This window comes from Myxocyprinus asiaticus, chromosome 13, assembly GCF_019703515.2.
Source record: "Myxocyprinus asiaticus isolate MX2 ecotype Aquarium Trade chromosome 13, UBuf_Myxa_2, whole genome shotgun sequence".
In the NCBI taxonomy this organism is placed as follows: Eukaryota; Metazoa; Chordata; class Actinopteri; order Cypriniformes; family Catostomidae; genus Myxocyprinus; species Myxocyprinus asiaticus.
The window spans coordinates 42,440,330-42,454,460 of NC_059356.1; the positions used below are offsets into that span (position 1 = coordinate 42,440,330).

The 14,131-nt window shown below is 37.7% G+C and overlaps 1 protein-coding gene across 1 annotated transcript in view; it reads right to left on the reverse strand.

Moving 5' to 3' along the window:
• The window catches only part of LOC127450011 (ubiquitin carboxyl-terminal hydrolase 43-like), a 133,445-nt gene that overhangs the window by 32,533 nt on the left and 86,781 nt on the right, over positions 1-14,131 (reverse strand). Inside the window, exon 7 of the mRNA XM_051713705.1 lies at positions 3,343-3,514. Within this exon, the coding sequence (XP_051569665.1) occupies positions 3,343-3,514 (172 nt within the window). The remainder of the gene's footprint in view (positions 1-3,342; positions 3,515-14,131) is intronic.

A 14,131-nucleotide genomic window follows, 5' to 3' on the forward strand; every position in this document is an offset into this window, starting at 1 on the left:
TGTTTATTGTAGATTGGTATATGTCTCATCACTGTCACGACTGCTATGTTGATCGGAACTGCACCCAAGAATTTCACACACCATTGCACTTGTGTATATGGCTGTGTGACAATAAAGTGATTTGATTTTGATTTGATATGTCTTTTGAACTAATAATGCTTAATGTGACACTGCCAGATACAAATAAAAAATCTCTGTCATCTTTTGCCCTTGCTACAGTATATAGATCACCCAGGTCTTATTCTGATTTCCTTGATGAATTTACAAATTTTCTATTAGATCTTGTAGTTAATGTAGATAGAGCTTTAATTGTTGGTGACTTCAACATTCACACAGATAATGAAAATGACACATTTGAATTAGCCTTTATCAATATTCTCAACTCTCTTGGAGTCAGATAAAATGTGACAGGACCAACTCATTGCCATAATCATACACTAGATTTAATTCTGTCATATGGAGTTGATGTTGATACTATAAAAAGTCTGCCGCAGAGCGATGACATCTCAGATCATTACCTCGTCTTTTGTATGCTGAGATCACCTAATGTTACTCAGCTGATAGTCTATTTAGGACTGCCGAGTCAGATTTAATGGTAATCTCAAAATCAGCTAAAAGCTTCTCATCTGCACTTTCGCATGAGTGTAACGGAACAAGCTTGCGATCATGATCTGCTCTTCTCTCTGGCACGCGTGTGCAACAACCGGGCTTCCCTCGATATTGCGGAGCGCAGACCTCAAAACCGATGTGACCAATTTCAATTCTAATGAGACTTTTCTAGTTTAAAGCATTACGGAGGAAGTCAAGTTGAGCCTCTCAAACAGTAGGCAGCCCTGACATGCCAAACAGCACTGAGGAGGAAAAGAGCAACACTGTGCTATGCGCTCATTTTTATTTTTTCATTATTCATCACCTTTTTTCACGATTTTACATGAGTTATATTTTGACAAAAAACTAAAAGGTAGAATCTATTAAACCTCATTTTATATCAACAGAGGCATTTTTCAAGATGTGTTTCAGCTAGTATTTATTTTTTCATAAATACTATAATTTGTATGATATTTGTATTGAATGTATAATTTGTTATTATTATTACTATTATTTAAGACTAGCTACACTGACCTAACCATGGTAATGAGGAGCCTTTCCTCCTGTGTAATATGTATGTTCTGTTTGAATTATGTTTGAAATTAGGAAACAAACGGGATTATAATGGGCTCATATAAGTAAATATGCTTCCTGTCATTTTGTTTTTGACGTTAACAACAAAAATAATGTCACTTGATGCATGTCCTTGTACTTGAACACCATGAACAAAACTATGCAACATTAAAGGAAATGCGACCCAGATTACATTAAATACAGGTTACGTTTTTACTATGGTGGGTTGCCACTTGATTTCCAATGTAAAATCTGTGTCCTGAAGCAAAACCAGTTGAGAACCACTGATCTACACCACTCTATTGTTCAGGTAGAACTATTATTTCACCCACTAAAGATAGCTTCACTAATAATCTTCCACATTTATCTCATATACTCAGTAAGCCAAAAAGTCTAAAAGAACATGAAGTAATAACAGAAAATATAAATACAGTCTTCTCTAGCACTCTTGATAGTGTCAACCCCCCCTTCAGTTAAAGAAAATTAAAGAAAAAAGCCTTGCACCATGGTACAATGATCACACTCATGCTCTCAAGAGAGCAGCTCAGAAAATGGAGCGCAAGTGGAAGAATACAAAATTAGAGGTATTTTGCAGCGCATGGAAGGACAGTGTCTGTAGCTACAGACAGGCACTAAAAGCTGCCATGTCAGCATAATTTAGCAAACCCATAGGAAATAACCACAACAATCCTAGGTGTTTATTCAGTACTGTGGCTAAATTGGTTAGGAATAAAGTGTCGACTGAACCAGATTTTCCGCCGTATCACAATAGTAATGACTTCATGAATTTCTTTACTGATAAAATTGAAATAATCAGAAATAAAATTGGAATTGTGCAAACAACTGTCACAGCACCTCAGAAAACAGTGTCTCATAATTTTCCTCACAAGCAACTTCAATCTTTTGCTGTCATAGATCATGAAGAGCTAACAAAACTTATCAAAACATCAAAAGCCACAACATGTATGTTAGATCCAATACCAACTAAGCTCTTAAGAGATATTCCCTGTAATCTAAGAACCTCTTCTTAATATAATTAACTCCTCGCTATCCTTAGGATATGTCCCAAGAAACTTTAAAATGGCAGTTATCAAACCGCTTATTAAGAAGCCACAGCTTGATCCTGGAGAATTGGCTAATTACAGACCAATTTCAAATCTACCGTTTATGTCGAAAATAGAAGAAAAGGTAGTGTCCTCCCAACTATGTTCATTTCTACAGAGAAATAGTATATATGAACAATTTCAGTCAGGATTTAGACCCCATCACGGTACAGAGACTGCACTTATCAGAGTTACAAATGACTTGCTCTTATCATCTGATCGCGGCTGCATTTCACTTCTAGTGCTTTTAGATCTTAGTGCTGCATTAGACATGATAGATCACGACATTCTCTTGAATAGGTTGGATAATTATGTTGGCATTAGTGGACTTGCATTAGCATGGTTTAGGTCTTATTTATCAGACTGCTACCACTTTGTATGTGTAAACAAGGAATTGTCAAATTAAACAAAAGTATGGAGTACTACAGGGATCCGTTGTAGGGTCTCTGCTTTTCTCCTTATATATGTTTCCCCTGGAAGATATTATCAGGAATTGTAGAATAAGTTTCCACTTTTATGCCGACAATACCCAACTTTGTATTTCTTTGAAACCTGACGTAATCACAATTCTTGAAATTAGTAGAGTGTATCAATGAAATCAAAGATTGGATGGCCAGAAATTTCCTTCTATTAAATTCCAACAAAACAGAGGTACTAATTCTTGGACCAAAAAACCTCTAAAAATAAGCCGCTAAAATATAATTTGACTCTCGGTGGATGTACTATTCCATCGTCTTCTACAGTGAAGAACTGAAGTGTTATATTTGATACCAATCTGTCCTTTGAAAAATTAATTTCCAATGTTAGGAATTTGTGTATGCATTTGTGCATAAAATATGTTTCTGGCCTTGATGTAGCCATGGTAATGACATCATAATCATGATGATTTCTGAATTACCCATTTTTGTATCTTAGTTTTAATAAATGGTCTGGTGGACTCTTTATTTCAAAATTGAAACGAAAAATCCTGTTTAGCATGAAAAGTTCCGTTGACAGGTTTCATAAATGGCACGAATGGCACGGGTACTAGGATATTTTGAGAATAACACAAAAGATATGTTTTTTTGCTCTGCTGTACCTCACTGCCTGCTGTCCTGCTCCAGCTGCATTACACACCAGCAGCAAGATCTTCAGCATCCCATCAGCCTGGTTGAGGAACTCGGAGGACAATGCTCCGGACGCAGCCAGTCTCTGACTCTCCGACCCAGAGGACGAGGCATACGGAAAGGACGGAAGACTGTGGTGGAACCCTGGAGACAGAGGGAGAGTTAAGGAGAGGTAGAGGTCACCTGCTAACACTGATCTGAGCTCAGATTTATAGTCTCCATGTAGCAGAATAATGTCAAACTTTGAGATACAAAGCAAGGAGAGAGACACAAGGATATGCGAGAGAGACAGATGGAGACATGCAAATAGAGCACAGCAGACGGTAGACTGAACACAGTGGGGTGTATTATCTGACACCAGCCTTCACACACAAACACACACTATAAATGGAAGTCGAGCTTTCAGATGTTGTTTTCTTCCAAATACAACATGCCTGAGCAGCAAGCATGTAGAAATATGAAATCAAGTAACCTAAGGTTTAAAATGCAGAGACAACTATAAATAAGCAATTTGTTGACTGATTTCCTCAAAAAGCATAAACAGTGTCTGTCCCTGATTGGTTGGGCCTCCTGACCAGCCCAACATAGCAAAATTGGCTCAACCAATGTCATGTCGGACTATTTGTGCATCTGACCAATGGTGACTCTAGTAATGCAGATATTATATCCAGACACGCAGTTAAATTGATCTAGGACATTGATTGCAGAATGATCTTTATGGAAGTAAATTCATGACTAATGTCTTTTAAGCATAAAAGCATTTTGAATTGCTCTAATCGAAAAAATAAATGCATTGTATTATCAGTGCTTGCATTTAAATGCGTTATATTTACAGTGCTTGCATTTTGGGAGGAGTAAATTTAACGTGGTTGTATATTTAAGTATTGAATAATTTCACAATTTCATTATTTCATTATTTATTTATTTTTTAATTTGAAAAGAAATGAGCAGAAACAAGAAAACAAAGAATCAAATAAATTAATATATTACAATAAAAATAAACAAATGACTGAAAAATTAACTAGGCCTAAATAAATAAACAATAGGCCTACTTTTGTGCACGAGTTGCTACAACGTGGCCGCATGATGTAGTATTAAATTCAGAAGGAATGATGTTGATGTTATATTGCATTTACGGCGAAATTCTTAGCATGTTTTCCCACATTCCTTTTCTTTACAAACTCCTCATATTCCTCTCTGACACCTAAGGGTGCGGTCACGTGCACATTGTTATGCATTGATTATCAGTTGGGCGCAAAGCGCAGATCTCCTCTTAATCAGTTAATGTTTGTACATTTACCCTATGTTAGTGCTTCCACCGCCCAACTGTGCACATGAAATAGGCCTGCCAGCACGTTAACCTCTTTATACTTTTTATATAGTCTTCACAGACCCTATAAGCTTGCACCATGATGGTCGACCCACAGATGATAAATGAAACATTACAAACGCACATTTGATGAACAAAGCAGTGATTGTGTAAAAACAGTAGATCATAGCCTCCAACATAAAAATTACAAAACTAATTTGATTATTTAAGAAAATAACTTTCTCAGCGAGCTAAATTACAAGTATTTATAAAGTTATGCACAAAACTATGAATGAGAGACTCTATACGGTCAGATTTCAGCACTTCACAATGGACAGCAAAGAAGCACTTAAAAGTGCATTGCGCGTTTGTGTTAAGCGCAGGGTTGGGAAACGCACAAGAAAAAGGAAAGAACATTCACAACTTTGCATGCAGAGAACGCTGTTAAAAGCAAAGACCCACAGTTATTAGAAAAGCATGCAGCCTTTGTTTCTCATGATCAATTCACTTGGCTGGGAGCGCTCTCCGTTTCAGTTTTAAGTGCTTAGAAAAAATGGCAGCTTCGAAAGAAATGGCATGCAAAGAAAATAGTGCAAAACAACGTACATAAATTAAGAGAAATGTCAAGAAATATAAAGCTCTCGCTCCCTCATTACACATGTGTTTTGTGCAGTGTAGGGACAGCCGTTGCCATATTTACCATGAACAAGAACTCCATTGCGCCAAGTCACACACACACACACATATATCTGTATTTACTAAAACCAACGTAATTAAACACAAATTTCGTTATTCAAAGTCGTTTTGGATCTGTTTTAGCTTACCTCAAGAAGAAGTGCTGTCAACACTCTTTAATTAAGATCACTTTGTTTCTTTAACTGTTGCACTTCATATTGTAGTTAAATAAAATCAGCAGATAGTAAGTTAAATAATAGAAGTCAGTTGAATCATAATCGGTTGTTACATGAGATAAACAAATGATCAAATAAAAACGTACTTGTGTTTATTGTTGATTTGTCTGTCTTTGATTTGCCTATGAGAAAACCTGATGCAAATTTTGTGCAGCATTTATTTTAATTTGTTGTTTATAGTTTAATTAGAATTAAGTGAAATATTTTTGGGTATGGTTTATGATTAGCATTGACGACATGTCACCCATTGAAATCAGTTCATTTTAAAATTAGGTTTCATTTTGCAGTTTATTTTAACCTGGCAAATCTATTTGTGCACTCATATGCTCCCAAGCCCTGGCTTTCAAATAATATCTCTTGATGAGATTTTCGCAGGATCATGTAGTTCGGGAATTTTAATGACGTATCTTTTCTTCCATGTTTTCAGCAATCGGAAGAGCTCAGTATCTTGTTGTATGATTGTCTGTGAATAATAAGCCTTTCAATGACTGCTGCAGTGGCTCAAAAAAAGATCAAATACTTTTACCTCTCGCAGCGCCTGTCGCGAAGAGCCGTGCATGTGAAAGCGGCAGGATATTGGGTGCACGAGCACCACTTGTGCGGTGTCTCCGTGCAGCTAGCAAAACTGCCCGCGATTTGCCGCTTTCCAAACCGAACAAAACGATTCGGTGAGAAGCGTGACACAACCAATTTCAATTCACCAAAACCACATAAATGTTCTTATCTGAATTTAAAAAAAAAGATTCTAACTACATTTTCTAACAGGAATATGATGATTATCATGTGAGCTATTTTGCGTGCAACAAAATGCAGTTTATTTTTATTTGCAAACTATTAGTTATTATATTCTGGCAGATTTGATTGGGTGAACCAGTGCTGCTCGTCATAGTAACATCATTATTTTTGTGCATAGCTTTATAAACATTTGTAATCTACCTCCCTGGGAATGTTTAAAGATATATTCATCCTAATTAATTACATTTTGTTTTGCAATAGTTTTGTGTAGAACGATTGAGTATTTCTTTTACACAATCAAAGCTTCGTTCATCAGGTGTGCATTTATGTGCATTTGTAATATTTCGTTTTCACAAACTGCTCTGTGGGTCGAGATGAAAGCTTCCAGGATCAGTGAACACAGTGGAGGCCGTATAGTCCTGCCAATGACATTAACTGAATATAACTCACAAGAAATGTGGAACCTGCGCTATAGGGACATTCACCAATCGAGAGGCCTGCTCTTTACAGAGGATATAAAAGTGTTGAAAAAAATCGCTACGATACTAATAGGCATTCTCCGCAGTTTGCGCATGCAACGTGATAGGTCTAAATTTACAAGACAAGTAATACAGTATGATGTTATATTAGCCTTCATTGATAAGCATAATTGTAATGGCAACAGAAAGACGACATGTTCTTATTAAACAGATTATTTAAGAAGTTATGTGACCACACAGTTTAAAAATGAAATAAATATGCCTTAATAAATAATTAAAATATGGTTAACAGAGGAGATTAGAGCGAGTGTGTGCAATGAGAGATTCCCTCACTCTCTTCCTCCTCCTCTTTTTCCTTTCTTCAATGGCTCGTTCAAACCAGCTCACCTATAGTCTTTTTACAAGGCAGTAACAAATTGCATGATGCATAATGATGCCTAATTTCTTTAATTCAATTCTGTAATAGGTAATACATTTTGGTGCCTCGACAAGGTTACAAACAATGTCCATTTTTGTCTGTATTTCCACCTTATTTTCATTTTGAGAAGACAAACTCCTGGACGTACTGGCCAAACTGATCAACACCTTTGGACTGGACAGCTCCCGTAACGAAGCACTTAAGTTCAACTTTATAACGAGCGATCTATGTGGTGGTTTGGGAAACAGGCATTACTCTATCATAAAATAACGAGCGACATTAGTTAAGATGATCGTTAAAGCTTAAGTTGCATTGTTATCGGGAAGCCCAGCCCTTGTCTATTAAGATGCTCTTAGCTCTGTAGGATTACTCCAGAGCACTCATAAATCTACAAGCATTTTCAAGTATTACTTAAGTTATGATGGCTTTGGGAAACAGGAGGCAAAGCTAAGATGAATCGTAAGATGTATTCTACGATTTAGGCTTACGATGCTTTTGGGAAACGGGGCCCAGAGCTGCGTAGTGCGCTCACATCTGCAATTAAAAACTTGCGATTAGAAATTTGAACCCATTCACATGTGAGCGCTAAGCTTTGTTTCTATCTTGGAAAATCCACAAGTGTAGCATATTGACAGCGTTGCAACAAAAAATTTTTTTATGCGTCTGACGTCTACTTTGCTATCGCAAAAACTCAGACACGTCTTCTGAGTCGAGCTAATGTTCCCTCTGCACTGTATCGCGCAGCCGCACTCAAGAGACGCAATCCATTATTTAATGAGCTGTACGCAAAAACAAGAGCAGGAGAAATTGAGATGTGATCAAATAAAATGTTATTCTGTTTTCCCAACAAGTCATGCATGTGAGTCCTTTATCTAGATGCATGACTTGAAGAGAACAAGCTTGTAGAAACACCATGCCAAGTGTTCCTCTAATAGACTATTCATATTAGTAGTTGACAGATAATGTATAATTGATATAATAACATTATAATGAATATAATGTATAATGAATATTAATAAAAATATTTCTTAAAATGGTTGTATTTATTCTTGTAGTGTTTACTACAAAGCAGGAAATAGGAAAATGCATATTCTTTGGTGTGTTGGAGTTTCAGAAATGGCTAGAATTTATCTGAACATGAATGTTAATAGTAATGCAAGTACTGTATGTCATTATTTCAAAATGTGGTATGGTATGGATATGGGATTGATTATTTTGCACTCTCTATATTTTAGTTTCTGTACTTGTAAAACACTAAACAATTAAGTCAAGAATGTTTGAAGGTGAATTTAATTTGGTCAATGCTAAGGGTTAGTCTCAGTCTCAGACGGCATGAAATGGGCACAGACCATTCACAGCAAGCATGATGTAAATTGCAGAATAAATTGCAAGAGCTTTCAGAAAATCCATTCTGATTGGCTGGCAGCTCTTATGACGTGCACAGGTTTTTATCACATTATCAGATAACAAAATGTTGTTTAGAAGTTACCAGGCTACAACAGTGAGCACCTCTATGGAAGAACTAGTCGAAAACTTCTTGACTTTTGATTAGATTTGCCAAAGCTTGCAATAAATAAAAAATAAAATAGAGTACTACTTTAAACAGATTGTTAAAGTGATTATTTGAATGAGCTACCACCTTGTTGTATGTCATGCCACATTAAATAATAAAAAACATTCGGGGTGCCTACAAAAGAAATTGCCTAGGGCCTCATAATGTCTAGAACCGGCCCTGATTCACTGATTGCTGTGTAGGTAGACATAGGCATAATGAAGTAGGGTGACCATAATTTATTAAATTAATATGTAAGATGCAATTATTCCATCAATATGATTTGCTGGAATATATTTTTTATTTAACATTGTACCATGGTGAAATCTAAGCCTTGTTTATTTATTTATTTGCGTTTCCTGATTACATCAATATCTGCATATTAATGTCCGGTGCTGAAGTAAATAATTCCAAAAAACCAAGGACTTCTACACAGTCGAGGATAAAAAAAATAAATAAAAGTATCCTCTTTTCTCCCCAATTTGGAATGCCCAATTCCCACTACTTAGTAGGTCCTCGTGGTGGCGCGGTTACTCACCTCAATCTGGGTGGCGGAGGACAAGTCTCAGTTGCCTCCACTTCTGAGACCGTCAATCCGCGCATCTTATCACGTGGCTCGCTGTGCATGACACCGCGGAGACTCCCAGCATGTGGAGGCTCATGCTACTCTCCGCGATCCATGCACAACTTACCACACACCCCACTGAGAGCGAGAACCACTAATCGTGACCACGAGGAGGTTACCCTATGTGACTCTACCCTCCCTAGCAACCAGGCCAATTTAGTTTTTAGGAGACCTGGCTGGAGTCACTCAGCACACCCTGGATTCGAACTCACGACTCCAGGGGTGATAGTCATGTCAATACTCGCTGAGCTACCCAGACCCCACAGTCGAGGATTTTTAAAATCAGAAATGTAATTGACAGACATAAATTTAATAAACATTCAAATAATCTTATCTAGGCTAACAATATATTAATTTCTAGCAGAGACATATTTACAATCTTCATTTGTAAAAGTCAAAGCTCAGTTTCAGCTTTTCTAATGTTAGATAAAAAATTTTCCTGGGACAGGCTCCAGTACCTTCGTGACCTTGCACAGGGTAAGTGGAAATAAATTAATGTGTATTTTTTACAACAAATATATATTTTACACCGATCAGCCACAATATTAAAACCACCTGCTTAATATTGTGTAGGTCCCACTTGTGCCGCCAAAACAGCGCCAACCCGCATCTCAGAATAGCATTCTGTGATGCTATTCTTCTCACCACAATTGTACAGAGCAGATATCTGAGTTACCGTAGACTTTGTCTGTTCGAAACAGTTTGGCCATTCTCTGTTGACCTCTCTCATCAACAAGGCATTTTCATCTGCAGAACTGCAGCTCACTGGATGTTTTTTGTTTTTGGCACCATTCTGAGTAAATTCTAGTGACTGTTGTGTGTAAAAATCCCAGCAGATCAGCAGTTACAGAAATACTCAAACCAGCCCTTCTGGCACCATCAAACATCCATGCAGTTATCTAATCAGCCAATCGTGTGGCAACAGTACATAAAATCATACGGGTCAGGAGCTTCAGTTAATGTTCACATCAACCATCAGAATGGGGGAAAATGTGATCTCAGTGATTTGGAGCGTGGCATGATTGTTGGTGCCAGACGGGCTGGTTTGAGTATTTCTGTAACTGCTGATCTCCTGGGATTTTCACACACAACAGTCTCTAGAATTTACTAAGAAACAAACAAACAAAACATCCAGTGAGTGGCAGTTCTGTGGACGGAAACGCCTTGTTGATGAGAGAGATCAACAGAGAATGGCCAGACTAGTTCGAACTGATAAAGTCTACAGTAACTCAGATAACCGCTCTGTACAATTGTGGTAAGAAGAATAGCATCTCAGAATGCTATTCTCAGATGCGGGTTGTCGCTGTTTTGGTGGCACGAGGGGGACCTACACAATATTAGGCAGGTGGTTTTAATGTTGTGGCTGATCGGTGCATATATAGGCTGCAACTTAAACATTTATGATCATCTTAATTAATGCCGCTCATTATTTTACATAGAGTATTGTTTTGTTTCCCAAAACAGCACCTAGATTGCTTGTTATAAAGTAGAACTGAAATGCTACGTTACGGGAGCTGTCCGGTCCAACGCTGAAACCTAGGCCAATAGGTCTTGGAGTTTGTCTTCTCAACATGACAATAATGCGGAAATACCGACAAGCATGGAAATGATATGTAACCTTGTCGAGATGGCGAAAGTTAATAACGATCACAGCATTTAATTCAATAAATAATGATGACTTTGGTAAGATGGGGTTTCAGATTGATCCTCAGCTTTATAGAGATTAATAATAGGAATGCATGTATGTGAACGCATGCAATGTGAATCATAATAAGGGTCTCTAATGTTGCCAAAAGTTTGTTTCTTTTGCTGGAAACTGAAAGCACACAGTATTGTAATTTTTCTATTTCATAAAATGCATCACAAATTTATTTTCCTAAATTAAGTTTTTGAATCAGTGAATGTAAAACCTAGTGTAGTACTTTTTGTCGGTTAGTGCAAATTTTCCATTCATTTACATGTGCATTTGTCTTCTGGATATTTAAAAATAATTATGTAACATTCTAAAATAATCACATTTTATGACTAAATATTAAGCCTAATATTTGGATATATTAACAGGCCTACCAGCAAAATTGATAAAAGTGTCATTCATTTGTTAAGGCTAATAAATTCATTATAATGTAATGCGGGGCTTAATAGAAAAGCCTTGTTTATAAATTTAGCTGTAATTTTTTTTTTTTTTTACATTTGTGTATGGCAATTGTTGTTAAAGTTACAAAAAATGTCACTTTTTTGTGCTTCAGTTCTTGAACACAGTTTTCCCTTGGCACACCCAAAGCCTTGTTTCTGGTTATGGCTTTCCAATGATCCAAATATGTTCCTTATTCTCTGATACTGTGAAAATGTGAGAAAGATACATTTAAGGTGCACTTATGACTTTAGAGCGGTCAAAGCCCTCGTTAATTCGAAGGCTTTACTTTACTACTTTGATGCTTTTTGGGAAATGCGCCATATTGATTAGTATTACTTTAGTGATACTAACGTTCTGCTTAATGCCATGGAAATCCAGCCATGGACAAATAAATTAAATGAGACAAAAAAAGTTTCCAATTAGGGACTGGTCACCCTACTACATTATATGTAATACCTACACAGCAATCAGTGCTTCAATCATCTGAGTTATGTAATAACCTGAACAATGTATCGGCAATCTTTTTCTAAACATTTTTTAAAGCCAATGCATTCCACATACTGGTCTGCGCTTCACTACAACGTAAATGCATCTGCTCCACGCGGTCCAGTGGGTCGCGCTGTGCGCAGCTTCGCCACACCTTTTGATGGAGATTTTGATAGCTGACAGCTAAATAAAACAGGCTGTGTGTCTAAGAAGTAGGCTAAGAAATTTTGCGTGCAGATGCAAGGGACATCAATAGGCTATTTCTAAAACAGACAACTAATATTTCTCTGGCACATGTAGGTTGCAGAACCCATGCCTACGCAGAAGAATGTTGGCACGAAGCCCTGTCTATAGTACGGTGTTTTACAGGCACTCCTTTTTCCGGTTGCTTGATGAGAGAGATAATATGTAGTTGCATTAAAAGTTGAGCAGCGGTGGATAATTATTTTGTTGCACGACATTGAGGAACTGATGACGATGCGGGTTGACCAATCAGTGGAAAGGTGTGTTTCATGCCCACCCACATGTGGAAATCAAATATGTGTCTATTTTCTACCCATGAACAATTTTCAAATCAATCAAATCAAATCAAATCACTTTATTGTCACACAGCCATATACACAAGTGCAATGGTGTGTGAAATTCTTGGGTGCAGTTCCGATCAACATAGCAGTCGTGACAGTGATGAGACATATACCAATTTACAATAACATCAAATCAACACAACGCAATTTAAACATCTGTTATACATAATTAAACTCGACTTAAAACATCAAATTAACACAACACAATTTAAACATCTGTTATACATAATTACACTCAACTTAAAACATCAAATTAACACAACACAATTTAAACATCTGTTATACACATAATTACACTCAACAATATACAAATAATAACATACACTGTACAGTATACAATATGCTGTTTTTGTTTTTTTTGTTTTTTACTATATAGATACTATATAGATACACATTATTCAATAAAAATTAAAATATATATGAAAAAAGTATATATATAGAATGTACAGTATTGTACTGTATTGACATTCAGGCTGTCGGTTGATAGTCAGTTGTTAAGAGAGACATAATATAATGACAGTAATATAATTTATGACAGTCCGGTGTGAGATAAAAGAGTAATAAAGTGCAGGGCTGATGTATTTTGATCGTGGGAGATCAAGAGTTCAAAAGTCTGATTGCTTGGGGGAAGAAGCTATCATGGAGTCGGCTGGTGCGGGTCCTGATGCTGCGATACCGCCTACCTGATGGTAGCAGTGAGAACAGCCCATGGCTCGGGTGGCTGGAGTCTCTGATGATCCTCCGAGCTTTTTTCACACACCGCCTTGTATATATTTCCTGGAGGGAGGGAAGCTCACCTCCAATGATGTGTTTGGCAGTTCGCACCACCCTTTGCAGTGCTTTGCGGTTGTGGGCAGTGCTATTGCCGTACCAGGCGGAGATACAGCCAGTCAGGATGCTCTCCACAGTGCAGGTGTAGAACCGTGTGAGGATGTGGCGGTTCATTCCAAACTTCCTCAGCCGTCTCAGGAAGAAAAGGCGCTGATGAGCCTTCTTCACAACGACTTCAGTGTGGATGGACCATGTGAGTTCCTCAGTGATGTGGACACCCAGGAACTTGAAGCTGCTGACTCTCTCCACTGGTGCTCCATTGATGGTGATTGGACTGTGTTCTCTGTCTTTTCTCCTGAAGTCCACCACAAGCTCCTTTGTCTTACTGACGTTGAGGGAGAGGTTGTGCTCCTGACACCAGTGTGTCAGAGTGTGCACCTCCTCTCTGTAGGCTGTTTCATCATTGTCAGTGATCAGACCTACCACCGTCGTATCATCAGCAAACTTAATGATGGCATTGGAGTTATGTGTTGCCACACAGTCATGTGTGTACAGGGAATACAGTAGTGGGCTGAGAACACAGCCCTGTGGGGCTCCAGTGTTGAGGGTCAGTGATGAGGAGATGTTGCTGCCTATTCTAACCACCTGGCGTCTGCTTGACAGGAAGTCCAGGATCCAGCTGCACAGCGAGCTGTTTAAGCCCAGAGCCCGGAGTTTCTCATCTAGCTTGGAGGGCACTATGGTGTTGAATGCTGAG